Source organism: Electrona antarctica (genome assembly GCF_951216825.1).
Source record: "Electrona antarctica genome assembly, contig: scaffold_193, whole genome shotgun sequence".
Classification (NCBI taxonomy): domain Eukaryota; kingdom Metazoa; phylum Chordata; class Actinopteri; order Myctophiformes; family Myctophidae; genus Electrona; species Electrona antarctica.
The window spans coordinates 85,001-101,999 of record NW_027637563.1 but is presented as its reverse complement, the minus strand read 5'-3'; the positions used below and the strand labels follow the sequence as shown (position 1 = coordinate 101,999).

At 49.4% G+C, this 16,999-nt stretch overlaps 1 protein-coding gene across 1 annotated transcript in view; it reads right to left on the bottom strand.

Moving 5' to 3' along the window:
* Window positions 1-3,735: 3,735 nt before the first annotated feature.
* tspan14 (tetraspanin 14) overlaps window positions 3,736-16,999 on the bottom strand; it is a 29,672-nt gene continuing 16,408 nt past the window's right edge. Inside the window, exons 6-9 of the mRNA XM_079531687.1 lie at window positions 13,155-13,280; window positions 13,007-13,057; window positions 11,569-11,682; window positions 3,736-5,059 (exon numbers count right to left, since the gene is read on the bottom strand). Of these exons, the coding sequence (XP_079387813.1) occupies window positions 4,994-5,059; window positions 11,569-11,682; window positions 13,007-13,057; window positions 13,155-13,280 (357 nt within the window). The 3' untranslated portion in view covers window positions 3,736-4,993. The remainder of the gene's footprint in view (window positions 5,060-11,568; window positions 11,683-13,006; window positions 13,058-13,154; window positions 13,281-16,999) is intronic.

Genomic DNA, 16,999 nt, shown 5'->3' with positions numbered 1-16,999 from the left:
GGATTTACTCTCACCTATGGCCATGAAGTGTTCCTACTCTCACCTATGGTCATGAAGTGTTCCTACTCTCACCTATGGTCATGAAGTGTTCCTACTCTCACCTATGGTCATGAAGTGTTCCTACTCTCACCTATGGTCATGAAGTGTTCCTACTCTCACCTAAGGTCATGAAGTGTTCCTACTCTCACCTATGGTCATGAAGTGTTCCTACTCTCACCTATGGTCATGAAGTGTTCCTACTCTCACCTATGGTCATGAAGTGTTCCTACTCTCACCTATGGTCATGAAGTGTTCCTACTCTCACCTATGGTCATGAAGTGTTCCTACTCTCACCTAAGGTCATGAAGTGTTCCTACTCTCACCTATGGTCATGAAGTGTTCCTACTCTCACCTATGGTCATGAAGTGTTCCTACTCTCACCTAAGGTCATGAAGTGTGGGTCATGACCCAAAGAATAAGGTTGTGAATACAAGCGGCCGAAATGAGTTTTCTCCGACGGGTGGCTGGCATCTCCCTTAGAGATAGGGTGAGAAGTTCAGTCACACGAGAGAGACTCGGAGTAGAACCGCTGCTCCTTCGCCTGGAAAGGAGGCAGTTTAGGTGGTTCGGGCATCTGGTTAGGATGCCTCTCGGGCGCACGTCCTCGACACACGTCCCACAGACCAAGGACCACGTCCCACTGGGAGGAGACCCCGGGGCAGACCAAGGACCACGTCCCACTGGGAGGAGACCCCGGGGCAGACCAAGGACCACGTCCCACTGGGAGGAGACCCCGGGGCAGACCAAGGATCACGTCCCACTGGGAGGAGACCCCGGGGCAGACCAAGGATCACGTCCCACTGGGAGGAGACCCCGGGGCAGACCAAGGATCACGTCCCACTGGGAGGAGACCCCGGGGCAGACCAAGGACCACGTCCCACTGGGAGGAGACCCCGGGGCAGACCAAGGATCACGTCCCACTGGGAGGAGACCCCGGGGCAGACCAAGGACCACGTCCCACTGGGAGGAGACCCCGGGGCAGACCAAGGACCACGTCCCACTGGGAGGAGACCCCGGGGCAGACCAAGGATCACGTCCCACTGGGAGGAGACCCCGGGGCAGACCAAGGACCACGTCCCACTGGGAGGAGACCCCGGGGCAGACCAAGGACCACGTCCCACTGGGAGGAGACCCCGGGGCAGACCAAGGACCACGTCCCACTGGGAGGAGACCCCGGGGCAGACCAAGGATCACGTCCCACTGGGAGGAGACCCCGGGGCAGACCAAGGACCACGTCCCACTGGGAGGAGACCCCGGGGCAGACCAAGGATCACGTCCCACTGGGAGGAGACCCCGGGGCAGACCAAGGACCACGTCCCACTGGGAGGAGACCCCGGGGCAGACCAAGGACCACGTCCCACTGGGAGGAGACCCCGGGGCAGACCAAGGATCACGTCCCACTGGGAGGAGACCCCGGGGCAGACCAAGGATCACGTCCCACTGGGAGGAGACCCCGGGGCAGACCAAGGACCACGTCCCACTGGGAGGAGACCAAGGACCAGTTGGAGGAAACACATCGACTCACTGGCCTTGGAACGTCTCGGGACCCCCCAGGAGGAAGTCACTAATGTTGCTCTGGAGAGGGAAGTCTGGAGCTATCTGGTGGAGCTTTTGCCCCCGTGACCCGACTACGGATAAGCGGTTGAAGATGGATGTCAGGATTTAGAAAACATTTTTTTAAATGTCGACGTCAGGCCAAGTTGAGTTGACCAGAACTCCACACATGGAATGTTCGATCAAACCAAATGTCATTAGAAAATAATACAAATAAAAAAAGTACAAAGTATTTTAGATTTTATGAAACTGCAGAGATGCTGTTAGTCTAACAGGTCAGTTCTTTAAGGCATAATGTCAAGTATCATTAGTTCAAAGGCAGCACAGCACAGCGCACGCACTCATGCACACACGCAAGCACACACAAAAACAACAACAATTAATCTAAACTGCAACATTAACCAGCTGAACGCTTAGGCCTCATTCACACGTACCAAACACCAATCAAGCAAATGTTTGGTCGTTTTTTTTTGGGCCACCACAATGCTTTTCCAATGAGAGTCACATGGTTTGATCAAACATTTGTGTTCGATTGCTGATGGTGTTCTGCCCCTCCCCCCTCATCGAACACAAATGTTTGGTCAAACCATGTGACTCCCATTGGAAAAGCATTGTGGTGGCCCCAAAAAAAACGACAAAAACATTTGCTTGTTTGGTGTTTGGTACGTGTGAATGAGGCCTAAGTGTGCATATTTCTGGCGCGAGCACTTGGTGGAAATAGCCGATCTACAAGCTCACTGCTTGAGACCGGGGGCGTTCGGTACGCCAATCAGAAGGCAGCTTCCGCGTGTTTCACAAACCGGGGCCGTTCGGTAGGCCAATCAGAAGGCAGCTTCCGCGTGTGTCACAGACCGGGGGCGTTCGGTAGGCCAATCAGAAGGCAGCTTCCGCGTGTGTCACAGACCGGGGGCGTTCGGTAGGCCAATCAGAAGGCAGCTTCCGCGTGTTTCACAGACCGGGGGCGTTCATCCAATGAACGGCAGCGGCCAATGAGGTCGCTCCAATGAACTCCAACGAACCAATGAGGCGTCTAGGATTATACAGTAATATCTATGGTTTATTTTGGCCAGTGGTTCCCAAAGTGGGGTTCGGGGACCCCTAGGGGTCCTTGAGGGTGTTCCAGGGGGTCCCTAGCTCAATTAGAGACCCCTAGGGGTACTTGAGGGTGTTCCAGGGGGTCCGGGGACCCCTAGGGGTCCTTGAGGGTGTTCCAGGGGGTCCCCTAGGGGTACTTGAGGGTGTTCCAGGGGGACCCCTAGGGGTACTTGAGGGTGTTCCAGGGGGTCCGGGACCCCTAGGGGTACTTGAGGGTGTTCCAGGGGGTCCCTAGCTTAATTAGAGATAGTTAGGAACCAAATGGACCCTTATGGGTCTGTAACTCTGAGAGTGTGCAAATGGTTCCATTTGTACACTCTCAGAGTTAAATTAACAGTGGTTTTACAATATAAATTGGGGGTCCCAGAGATAGAAATGCCATTAAATCGGGGGTCCGTAGCATAATGGGTGTGAAACTGGGGGGGTCCTTGAAATTAATGTTTCGGAATCACTGCTAGAGCCGTAAAAATCCTCCCTTATCGATTCGGGGTCACTGGCATGTTTTCAAATGGGGGTCCGTGGCCTAGTGAATGGGGGTCCGTGGCCTAGTGAATGGGGGTCCGTGGCCTAGTGAATGGGGGTCCGTGGCCTAGTGAATGGGGGTCCGTGGCCTAGTGAATGGGGGTCCGTGGCCTAGTGAATGTTGATCTGGGGGTCCTTGACACGGAAAGGTTTGGGAACCACTGATTTAGGCGCCCTGAAAACAGAGGGGGTCCTAGCACGGTGCCTTGGGGGACTCCTGGGGTCCTAGCACGGTGCCTTGGGGGACTCCTGGGGTCCTAGCACGGTGCCTTGGGGGACTCCTGCAGGTAAAAACAGAGGGGGTCCTAGCACGGTGCCTTGGGGGACTCCTGCAGGTAAAAACAGAGGGGGTCCTAGCACGGTGCCTTGGGGGACTCCTGCAGGTAAAAACAGAGGGGGTCCTAGCACGGTGCCTTGGGGGACTCCTGCAAACAGAGGGGGGTCCTAGCACGGTGCCTTGGGGGACTCCTGCAGGTGAAAACAGAGGGGTCCTAGCACGGTGCCTTGGGGGACTCCTGCAAACAGAGGGGGGTCCTAGCACGGTGCCTTGGGGGACTCCTGCAAACAGAGGGGGGTCCTAGCACGGTGCCTTGGGGGACTCCTGCAAACAGAGGGGGGTCCTAGCACGGTGCCTTGGGGGACTCCTGCAAACAGAGGGGGGTCCTAGCACGGTGCCTTGGGGGACTCCTGCAAACAGAGGGGGGTCCTAGCACGGTGCCTTGGGGGACTCCTGCAAACAGAGGGGGGTCCTAGCACGGTGCCTTGGGGGACTCCTGCAAACAGAGGGGGGTCCTAGCACGGTGCCTTGGGGGACTCCTGCAAACAGAGGGGGGTCCTAGCACGGTGCCTTGGGGGACTCCTCATTCCTTCTATGATTTAAGTAAAAAAAAACATAACAAAAAAAAACAGCAATAGTTTTTTTCCACCAAACAGACATAATGGAATGAGCACAGCTGCAGGGGGCGGGGCTTAGTGAGGAAGAGGAGGAGGAGGGGGCGGGGCTTAGTGAGGAAGAGGAGGATGATGAAGAAGGCACTTCTGTCCGTGACGACCGACTGGTTCTCAACCTGAGGCCCGCGGACCTCCCAGGGGACGCCACATGGAACCTTACGGGTCTGTGACTCTGAGAGTGTAACACATGGAACCAAATGGACCCTTATGGGTCTGTGACTCAGAGTGTAACACATGGAACCAAATGGACCCTTACGGGTCTGTGACTCTGAGAGTGTAACACATGGAACCAAATGGACCCTTACGGGTCTGTGACTCTGAGAGTGTAACACATGGAACCAAATGGACCCTTACGGGTCTGTGACTCTGAGAGTGTAACACATGGAACCAAATGGACCCTTACGGGTCTGTGACTCTGAGAGTGTAACACATGGAACCAAATGGACCCTTACGGGTCTGTGACTCTGAGAGTGTAACACATGGAACTCTCAGAGTTACCGACCTGTAAGGGTCCATTTGGCGTCCCCTGGGGGGTCCCCGGACCACACGTTGAGAACCAGTAGTCTAGACCATGATGATGATGATGATGATGATGATGATGATGATGATGATGATGATGATGATGATGATGATGATGATGATGATGATGATGATGATGATGATGATGATGTCGTCACAGAGGAGGAAGGATTCGATGGATCAATGTTCCAGGGTGTTTTTGTCTGTAATTCCTCCTGACGGCCACAGGGGGGCAGCAGCAGACGTCATACGGTATAGTATGGAATGTATCCCAGCTTGAATGGGGGGGGGGGGGGGGGGGAGGAGGAGGGGGTCAGTAGGTGAACTTGACCTTCTCGATGTCTCCGATCAACGTCCGCGCCAGGTAGATGCCGAACATCTGGACAGGAGGACAAGGTGTGGTCATTTATCAGATGCTCTTAATTAAGCATTATGTTATACTTTAGCTATTATAGAAAAATAGCAGATCTACAAGCTTGTAGGTCTGCTATTTTTGAAGAAAAAAAAAAGAAAAAACATGAACATGTGGCGCAAACTTTGAATATATTCTTTCACAGCGAATGTTTTTAACTCAAATCTTTGCTTCTGGGGGGGGGGGGGGGGGGGGACGACGACATACAGTCACATAATAATAAATACATCACAGTCATAGTCACATAATAACCAGTAGGACGCCTGAGGTCGTGCGCACTGCCCATATATGGAGCGTGTCCTCAGTGTACAGGGTTTGACGAGGTCAGATCAACAGATGGAATGTCAGAACAGGTCAGCTCTATATATGGAGATCTAAGGGTGTCCTCAGTGTACAGGGTTTGACGATGAGGGCCCAGACAGGGCCGGGCCATCATTACATCATCATTACATCACCAAGCTATAGCCAATTCCCTCCTACATGTTGGAAGATGATAAGAGCGCCCCTCACTTCACACAGGTGTGATTATGGGGAATACAACAAATCTCGGGATCTCGGGCGTGGCGCTGAAACGGTTAATCTTCGGGGCTGTTGAGAACTCTAGTTTTCGCCGGGCGCACTAATTGACTTTGGGGCAGGACAGGTATCAGTCAACAGGCCCGTCTAGAGTTTAAATGGACAGGTATCAGTCAACAGGCCCGTCTAGAGTTTAAATGGACAGGTATCAGTCAACAGGCCCGTCTAGAGTTTAAATGGACAGGTATCAGTCAACAGGCCCGTCTATAGTTTAAATGGACCGGTATCAGTCAACAGGCCCGTCTAGAGTTTAAATGGACAGGTATCAGTCAACAGGCCCGTCTAGAGTTTAAATGGACAGGTATCAGTCAACAGGCCCGTCTAGAGTTTAAATGGACAGGTATCAGTCAACAGGCCCGTCTAGAGTTTAAATGGACCGGTATCAGTCAACAGGCCCGTCTAGAGTTTAAATGGACAGGTATCAGTCAACAGGCCCGTCTAGAGTTTAAATGGACAGGTATCAGTCAACAGGCCCGTCTAGAGTTTAAATGGACCGGTATCAGTCAACAGGCCCGTCTAGAGTTTAAATGGACAGGTATCAGTCAACAGGCCCGTATAGAGTTTAAATGGACAGGTATCAGTCAACAGGCCCGTCTAGAGTTTAAATGGACAGGTATCAGTCAACAGGCCCGTCTAGAGTTTAAATGGACAGGTATCAGTCAACAGGCCCGTATAGAGTTTAAATGGACAGGTATCAGTCAACAGGCCCGTCTAGAGTTTAAATGGACAGGTATCAGTCAACAGGCCCGTCTAGAGTTTAAATGGACAGGTATCAGTCAACAGGCCCGTCTAGAGTTTAAATGGACAGGTATCAGTCAACAGGCCCGTCTAGAGTTTAAATGGACAGGTATCAGTCAACAGGCCCGTCTAGAGTTTAAATGGACAGGTATCAGTCAACAGGCCCGTCTAGAGTTTAAATGGACAGGTATCAGTCAACAGGCCCGTCTAGAGTTTAAATGGACAGGTATCAGTCAACAGGCCCGTCTAGAGTTTAAATGGACAGGTATCAGTCAACAGGCCCGTCTAGAGTTTAAATGGACAGGTATCAGTCAACAGGCCCGTCTAGAGTTTAAATGGACCGGTATCAGTCAACAGGCCCGTCTAGAGTTTAAATGGACAGGTATCAGTCAACAGGCCCGTCTAGAGTTTAAATGGACAGGTATCAGTCAACAGGCCCGTCTATAGTTTAAATGGACCGGTATCAGTCAACAGGCCCGTCTAGAGTTTAAATGGACAGGTATCAGTCAACAGGCCCGTCTAGAGTTTAAATGGACAGGTATCAGTCAACAGGCCCGTCTAGAGTTTAAATGGACAGGTATCAGTCAACAGGCCCGTATAGAGTTTAAATGGACAGGTATCAGTCAACAGGCCCGTCTAGAGTTTAAATGGACAGGTATCAGTCAACAGGCCCGTCTAGAGTTTAAATGGACAGGTAGGTATCAGTCAACAGGTCCGTCTAGAGTTTAAATGGACAGGTATCAGTCAACAGGCCCGTCTAGAGTTTAAATGGACAGGTATCAGTCAACAGGCCCGTCTAGAGTTTAAATGGACAGGTATCAGTCAACAGGCCCGTATAGAGTTTAAATGGACAGGTATCAGTCAACAGGCCCGTCTAGAGTTTAAATGGACAGGTATCAGTCAACAGGCCCGTCTAGAGTTTAAATGGACAGGTATCAGTCAACAGGCCCGTCTAGAGTTTAAATGGACAGGTATCAGTCAACAGGCCCGTCTAGAGTTTAAATGGACAGGTATCAGTCAACAGGCCCGTCTAGAGTTTAAATGGACAGGTATCAGTCAACAGGCCCGTCTAGAGTTTAAATGGACAGGTATCAGTCAACAGGCCCGTCTAGAGTTTAAATGGACAGGTATCAGTCAACAGGCCCGTCTAGAGTTTAAATGGACAGGTATCAGTCAACAGGCCCGTCTAGAGTTTAAATGGACAGGTATCAGTCAACAGGCCCGTATAGAGTTTAAATGGACAGGTATCAGTCAACAGGCCCGTCTAGAGTTTAAATGGACAGGTATCAGTCAACAGGCCCGTCTAGAGTTTAAATGGACAGGTATCAGTCAACAGGCCCGTCTAGAGTTTAAATGGACAGGTATCAGTCAACAGGCCCGTCTAGAGTTTAAATGGACAGGTATCAGTCAACAGGCCCGTCTAGAGTTTAAATGGACAGGTATCAGTCAACAGGTCCGTCTAGAGTTTAAATGGACAGGTATCAGTCAACAGGCCCGTCTAGAGTTTAAATGGACAGTTATCAGTCAACAGGCCCGTCTAGAGTTTAAATGGACAGGTATCAGTCAACAGGCCCGTCTAGAGTTTAAATGGACAGGTATCAGTCAACAGGCCCGTCTAGAGTTTAAATGGACAGGTATCAGTCAACAGGCCCGTCTAGAGTTTAAATGGACAGGTATCAGTCAACAGGCCCGTCTAGAGTTTAAATGGACAGGTATCAGTCAACAGGCCCGTCTAGAGTTTAAATGGACAGGTATCAGTCAACAGGCCCGTCTAGAGTTTAAATGGACAGGTATCAGTCAACAGGCCCGTCTAGAGTTTAAATGGACAGGTATCAGTCAACAGGCCCGTCTAGAGTTTAAATGGACCGGTATCAGTCAACAGGCCCGTCTAGAGTTTAAATGGACAGGTATCAGTCAACAGGCCCGTCTAGAGTTTAAATGGACAGGTATCAGTCAACAGGCCCGTCTAGAGTTTAAATGGACCGGTATCAGTCAACAGGCCCGTCTAGAGTTTAAATGGACAGGTATCAGTCAACAGGCCCGTATAGAGTTTAAATGGACAGGTATCAGTCAACAGGCCCGTCTAGAGTTTAAATGGACAGGTATCAGTCAACAGGCCCGTCTAGAGTTTAAATGGACAGGTATCAGTCAACAGGCCCGTATAGAGTTTAAATGGACAGGTATCAGTCAACAGGCCCGTCTAGAGTTTAAATGGACAGGTATCAGTCAACAGGCCCGTCTAGAGTTTAAATGGACAGGTATCAGTCAACAGGCCCGTCTAGAGTTTAAATGGACAGGTATCAGTCAACAGGCCCGTCTAGAGTTTAAATGGACAGGTATCAGTCAACAGGCCCGTCTAGAGTTTAAATGGACAGGTATCAGTCAACAGGCCCGTCTAGAGTTTAAATGGACAGGTATCAGTCAACAGGCCCGTCTAGAGTTTAAATGGACAGGTATCAGTCAACAGGCCCGTCTAGAGTTTAAATGGACAGGTATCAGTCAACAGGCCCGTCTAGAGTTTAAATGGACAGGTATCAGTCAACAGGCCCGTCTAGAGTTTAAATGGACCGGTATCAGTCAACAGGCCCGTCTAGAGTTTAAATGGACAGGTATCAGTCAACAGGCCCGTATAGAGTTTAAATGGACAGGTATCAGTCAACAGGCCCGTCTAGAGTTTAAATGGACAGGTATCAGTCAACAGGCCCGTCTAGAGTTTAAATGGACAGGTATCAGTCAACAGGCCCGTCTAGAGTTTAAATGGACAGGTATCAGTCAACAGGCCCGTCTATAGTTTAAATGGACCGGTATCAGTCAACAGGCCCGTCTAGAGTTTAAATGGACAGGTATCAGTCAACAGGCCCGTCTAGAGTTTAAATGGACAGGTATCAGTCAACAGGCCCGTCTAGAGTTTAAATGGACAGGTATCAGTCAACAGGCCCGTATAGAGTTTAAATGGACAGGTATCAGTCAACAGGCCCGTCTAGAGTTTAAATGGACAGGTATCAGTCAACAGGCCCGTCTAGAGTTTAAATGGACAGGTAGGTATCAGTCAACAGGTCCGTCTAGAGTTTAAATGGACAGGTATCAGTCAACAGGCCCGTCTAGAGTTTAAATGGACAGGTATCAGTCAACAGGCCCGTCTAGAGTTTAAATGGACAGGTATCAGTCAACAGGCCCGTATAGAGTTTAAATGGACAGGTATCAGTCAACAGGCCCGTCTAGAGTTTAAATGGACAGGTATCAGTCAACAGGCCCGTCTAGAGTTTAAATGGACAGGTATCAGTCAACAGGCCCGTCTAGAGTTTAAATGGACAGGTATCAGTCAACAGGCCCGTCTAGAGTTTAAATGGACAGGTATCAGTCAACAGGCCCGTCTAGAGTTTAAATGGACAGGTATCAGTCAACAGGCCCGTCTAGAGTTTAAATGGACCGGTATCAGTCAACAGGCCCGTCTAGAGTTTAAATGGACAGGTATCAGTCAACAGGCCCGTCTAGAGTTTAAATGGACAGGTATCAGTCAACAGGCCCGTCTAGAGTTTAAATGGACAGGTATCAGTCAACAGGCCCGTCTAGAGTTTAAATGGACCGGTATCAGTCAACAGGCCCGTCTAGAGTTTAAATGGACAGGTATCAGTCAACAGGCCCGTCTAGAGTTTAAATGGACAGGTATCAGTCAACAGGCCCGTCTATAGTTTAAATGGACCGGTATCAGTCAACAGGCCCGTCTAGAGTTTAAATGGACAGGTATCAGTCAACAGGCCCGTCTAGAGTTTAAATGGACAGGTATCAGTCAACAGGCCCGTATAGAGTTTAAATGGACAGGTATCAGTCAACAGGCCCGTCTAGAGTTTAAATGGACAGGTATCAGTCAACAGGCCCGTCTAGAGTTTAAATGGACAGGTAGGTATCAGTCAACAGGTCCGTCTAGAGTTTAAATGGACAGGTATCAGTCAACAGGCCCGTCTAGAGTTTAAATGGACAGGTATCAGTCAACAGGCCCGTCTAGAGTTTAAATGGACAGGTATCAGTCAACAGGCCCGTATAGAGTTTAAATGGACAGGTATCAGTCAACAGGCCCGTCTAGAGTTTAAATGGACAGGTATCAGTCAACAGGCCCGTCTAGAGTTTAAATGGACAGGTAGGTATCAGTCAACAGGTCCGTCTAGAGTTTAAATGGACAGGTATCAGTCAACAGGCCCGTCTAGAGTTTAAATGGACAGGTATCCATATACTAATATTGATGACATCAGGGATCTCTATATATGGGCTTAATTGTGACAGCATGTCACATTTACTAGCAGCAATAGCAGGTGCCTGTGGAAGGCAGTTTATTAAACTACAGAGGCTGTCTGTGGAAGGTAGTTTATTAAACTACAGAGGCTCTCTGTGGAAGGTAGTTTATTAAACTACAGAGGCTGCCTGTGGAAGGTAGTTTATTAAACTACAGAGGCTGTCTGTGGAAGGTAGTTTATTAAACTACAGAGGCTGTCTGTGGAAGGTAGTTTATTAAACTACATTGGCAGACAATTAGTTAATGAGTTAAGGTGAGTCTGTTACCTGTAGAAGCTTAATTGTTACCTAGGAGTGTGAGGGGGTGTTATGTCTCAGACTGTTACCTGTAGAATAGTGTGAGGGGGTGTTATGTCTCAGACTGTTACCTGTAGAATAGTGTGAGGGGGTGTTATGTCTCAGACTGTTACCTGTAGAATAGTGTGAGGGGGTGTTATGTCTCAGACTGTTACCTGTAGAATAGTGTGAGGGGGTGTTACGTCTCAGACTGTTACCTGTAGAATAGTGTGAGGGGGTGTTACGTCTCAGACTGTTACCTGTAGAATAGTGTGAGGGGGTGTTATGTCTCAGACTGTTACCTGTAGAATAGTGTGAGGGGGTGTTATGTCTCAGACTGTTACCTGTAGAATAGTGTGAGGGGGTGTTATGTCTCAGACTGTTACCTGTAGAATAGTGTGAGGGGGTGTTATGTCTCAGACTGTTACCTGTAGAATAGTGTGAGGGGGTGTTATGTCTCAGACTGTTACCTGTAGAATAGTGTGAGGGGGTGTTATGTCTCAGACTGTTACCTGTAGAATAGTGTGAGGGGGTGTTACGTCTCAGACTGTTACCTGTAGAATAGTGTGAGTGGGTGTTACGTCTCAGACTGTTACCTGTAGAAGGGAGATGACTATGAACACGATAGCCACGGTGTAGAGGTTGCCAGGCAACCAGTCCTCCAGCGCCGGGATGCAGCCTTTGGTGTAGATATACTGATCCCAGGAGGTCTGAAACACACTGCACTGTAACACGCTGCACTGCAACACACTACACTGTAACACGCTGCACTGTAACACACTGTGCTGTAACACACTGCACTGTAACACACTACACTGTAACACGCTGCACTGTAACACGCGGCACTGTAACACACTACACTGTAACACGCTGCACTGTAACACGCTGCACTGTAACACGCGGCACTGTAACACGCTGCACTGTAACACACTGCACTGTAACACGCTGCACTGTAACACACTACACTGTAACACACTACACTGTAACACGCTGCACTGTAACACGCGGCACTGTAACACGCTGCACTGTAACACACTGCACTGTAACAAGCTACACTGTAACACACTGCACTGTAACACGCTGCACTGTAACACGCTGCACTGTAACACATTGCACTGTAACACACTGCACTGTAACACGCTGCACTGCAACACACTACACTGTAACACGCTGCACTGTAACACACTGTGCTGTAACACACTGCACTGTAACACACTGCACTGTAACACGCTGCACTGCAACACACTACACTGTAACACACTGCACTGTAACACGCTGCACTGTAACACACTACACTGTAACACGCTGCACTGTAACACGCTGCACTGTAACACGCTGCACTGTAACACACTACACTGTAACACGCTGCACTGTAACACGCTGCACTGTAACACACTGCACTGTAACAAGCTGCACTGTAACACACTGCACTGTAACACTGCACTGTAACACACTGCACTGTAACACACTGCACTGTAACACACTGCACTGTAACACACTACACTGTAACAAGCTACACTGTAACACGCTGCACTGTAACACACTGCACTGTAACAAGCTACACTGTAACACACTGCACTGTAACACGCTGCACTGTAACACACTGCACTGTAACAAGCTACACTGTAACACACTACACTGTAACACACTGCACTGTAACAAGCTACACTGTAACAAGCTACACTGTAACACACTGCACTGTAACACTGCACTGTAACACGCTGCACTGTAACACGCTGCACTGTAACACGCTGCACTGTAACACACTGCACTGTAACACGCTGCACTGTAACACGCTGCACTGTAACACGCTGCACTGTAACACGCTGCACTGTAACACGCTGCACTGTAACACACTGCACTGTAACACACTGCACTGTAACACACTGCACTGTAACACACTGCACTGTAACAAACTGCACTGTGTGTGTGTGTGTGTGTGTGTGTGTGTGTGTGTGTGTGTGTGTGTGTGTGTGTGTGTGTGTGTGTGTGTGTGTGTGTGTGCGTGCGTGCGTGCATGTGTGTGTGCGTTACCTTTGTACTTCCTCTGACGTCGTATCCACATTGTGTGTTGATCACTGTGTCCTGAGAGAGACAGACAGTTAGAATGACTGTCTCACTGCAGACAGACAGACAGACAGACAGACAGACAGACAGACAGACAGACAGACAGACGTCTTACTGCAGGGTCTGTGTGACAACAGGAGAAAGGGACTCCACATTTCTCTCGGCTGCGGTGAGTTCCGTTACAACTGAAATACACGTTGAGGTCCCAGTCATCTGGCTCCCCTGCTCCGCAACAATGGTTCTGGATGGAGACACAAAAACAATGGCTCTGGATGGAGACACAAAAACAATGGTTCTGGATGGAGACACAAAAACAATGGCTCTGGATGGAGACACAAAAACAATGGTTCTGGATGGAGACACAAAAACAATGGCTCTGGATGGAGACACAAAAACAATGGTTCTGGATGGAGACACAAAAACAATGGTTCTGGATAGAGACACAAAAACAATGGTTCTGGATGGAGACACAAAAACAATGGCTCTGGATGGAGACACAAAAAACATGGCTCTGTATAGAGCGTCGCAGTCCCGCCCCCTTTCATGACGACGTGAGACCCAGAAGTGAATTCCTCGTTCATTTTCCTCATAGTCAAAAAGTAGTTATTTAACCCATTTTGGGCGGGAACCCCTTTTGGTGTTAGCATTATGTTATGCTTTAGCTATTGAAAAATAGCAGATCTACAAGCTCGTATCGCGCCACCGAGTGGCGCGCTACGAGCTTGTAGGTCTGCTATTTTTTTTAAATCGAAGAACCACTGACATAGAAACAGCTTTTTCAGAAAACTGTCAGGATGTAGAAGACATTTTTAGAATGGGTTAAAGATGGATGAAGCCAACTGGAGTCGTGACAAATCACAAACAATGTTTTTCGCTGATCAAATAATTTGTAAGACGAAAAACAAAACAAAATGTGTTGTACTGTGTTGTACCCTGCCATGTTTTTCTTGTCTTTGTCCGCTTAGCGGCGTAAAAGTCTTTAAATAAATACTTTCTGAATGAGGAAAATTAACGGGGATTTATTTTCTGGGTCTCGGGAGGGGGCGGGGCTGCGACGCTCTATAGGGGTGGGCGATATGGAAAAAAAATCACACCCGTGTGAAGTGAGTTGTGCAACTCTGTGTGTGTGTGTGTGTGTGTGTGTGTGTGTGTGTGTGGTGTGTGTGGTGAGTGGTGTGTGTGTGTGTGGTGTGTGTGTGTGTGTGTGTGTGTGTGTGTGTGTGTGTGTGTGTGTGTGTGTGTGTGTGTGTGTGTGTGTGTGTGTGAAGCACCGAAGCGCTCGGTTGTCTAACTAACGTGTGTGTACCACACATAGCTGTCTAAAACCACACTGCACCCTCTGGTGGTGGCGGGTGGTGTCACACTGTGACACCACCCTGGCTTCCATAGTGAGGGCTCATTGCGTGCGCAATAATATGTATGTGTGTGTTAGGCTGCACAACAGTGACACTTGGTGGTGAAAACCAAGAAAACACTATGTTCGTGCTCATACACAGCGAGCCAGGGACACCCATAGCTGTCTATAGGAGGGGATTGCACCACCCATAGCTGTCTATAGGAGGAGTTGCACCACCCATAGCTGTCTATAGGAGGAGTTGCACCACTCAGAGTGTCTATAGGAGGAGTTGCACCACTCAGAGTGTCTATAGGAGGAGTTGCACCACTCAGAGTGTCTATAGGAGGAGTTGCACCACTCAGAGTGTCTATAGGAGGAGTTGCACCACTCAGAGTGTCTATAGGAGGAGTTGCACCACTCAGAGTGTCTATAGGAGGAGTTGCACCACTCAGAGTGTCTATAGGAGGAGTTGCACCACTCAGAGTGTCTATAGGAGGAGTTGCACCACTCAGAGTGTCTATAGGAGGAGTTGCACCACTCAGAGTGTCTATAGGAGGAGTTGCACCACTCAGACACACAGAGCTGTCTATAGGAGGAGTTGCACCACTCAGAGTGTCTATAGGAGGAGTTGCACCACTCAGAGTGTCTATAGGAGGAGTTGCACCACTCAGAGTGTCTATAGGAGGAGTTGCACCACTCAGAGTGTCTATAGGAGGAGTTGCACCACTCAGAGTGTCTATAGGAGGAGTTGCACCACTCAGACACACAGAGCTGTCTATAGGAGGAGTTGCACCACTCAGAGTGTCTATAGGAGGAGTTGCACCACTCAGAGTGTCTATAGGAGGAGTTGCACCACTCAGAGTGTCTATAGGAGGAGTTGCACCACTCAGAGTGTCTATAGGAGGAGTTGCACCACTCAGACACACAGAGCTGTCTATAGGAGGAGTTGCACCACTCAGACACACAGAGCTGTCTATAGGAGGAGTTGCACCACTCAGAGTGTCTATAGGAGGAGTTGCACCACTCAGAGTGTCTATAGGAGGAGTTGCACCACTCAGAGTGTCTATAGGAGGAGTTGCACCACTCAGAGTGTCTATAGGAGGAGTTGCACCACTCAGACACACAGAGCTGTCTATAGGAGGGGTTGCACCACTCAGACATACTGGGGTCTAAATGAGGTCATCGGTGGCCTAAGGGTTAAAGGAGCGCCCTTGTTGCCGAAAGGTTGCCGGTTCGATTCCCCGGACGGGCAGGAAGTGATTGGTCATCACTCACCCAACACCGCTGAAGTGCCCTTGAGCAAGGCACTGAACCCCCAACTGCTCCAGTGGAGCTGCTTAGTGGCCGACAGTATCAGACTGAGGTTGTACTGGTCAGTACAACAGCATCAGACTGTACTGGTCAGTACAACAGTATCATACTGTGGTTGTACTGGTGGTCAGTACAACAGTATCAGACTGTGGCTGTACTGGTGGTCAGTACAACAGTATCAGACTGTGGCTGTACTGGTCAGTACAACAGTATCAGACTGTGGTTGTACTGGTGGTCAGTACAACAGTATCAGACTGTGGCTGTACTGGTGGTCAGTACAACAGTATCAGACTGTGGCTGTACTGGTCAGTACAACAGTATCAGACTGTGGTTGTACCGGTCAGTACAACAGTATCAGACTGTGGTTGTACTGGTCAGTACAACAGTGTCAGACTGAGGTTGTACTGGTCAGTACAACAGTATCAGACTGAGGTTGTACCGGTCAGTACAACAGTATCAGACTGTGGTTGTACCGGTCAGTACAACAGTATCAGATGGGGTTGTACCGGTCAGTACAACAGTATCAGACTGTGGTACCAGATGACCTTTCCCACTTTCACTCACTCCTCTCTGCCTTCGCCCTCTCACTAACCACTGCTAAAACCTCTTTCTACCACACTTCTAACCCAAGGAAGCTCTTCTCCACTTTCTCCTCCCTCCTTAAGCCCCCTCCCCCCACTCAACTTTCATCCCTCACTGCTGATGTTTTTGTCAACTACTTCGAGAAGAAGGTTGATGATATCAGCAGCTCCTTTCCCCCCCTCCCCCATAAAGTGGCATCTGACTCAACCAACACTAACCCCAACATACCATGCATGTCCTCCTTCTCTCCTCTTTCCCCAGACGAGGTTCTACAACTAGTGACATCCACTAGACCTACCACCTGTCCTCTAGACCCTGTCCCATCTCCATCGCACCTGATCTGCTCCCCTTCATCACCTCCATCATCAACACCTCAGTAACCTCAGGCTGCGTCCCATCTGCCCTCAAGTCAGCCAGAGTAACACCACTCCTCAAGAAACCAACCCTTGACCCCTCAGATGTCAAGAACTACAGACCGGTATCACTCCTTTCATTTCTGTCTAAAAGCATTGAACGTGTTGTCTCCAACCAGCTCTCTCTCCATCTCTCACAGAACAACCTGCTGGATCCCAACCAGTCCGGATTCAAAAAGGCCCACTCCTGCTGGCAGTCACAGAAGCACTACATGCTGCCCAGGCTGCTTCCCACTCTGCAGTCCTGATTCTCCTAGACCTATCAGCAGCATTTGACACAGTGAACCACCAGCTGCTCCTAGACACCCTAGCTGATCT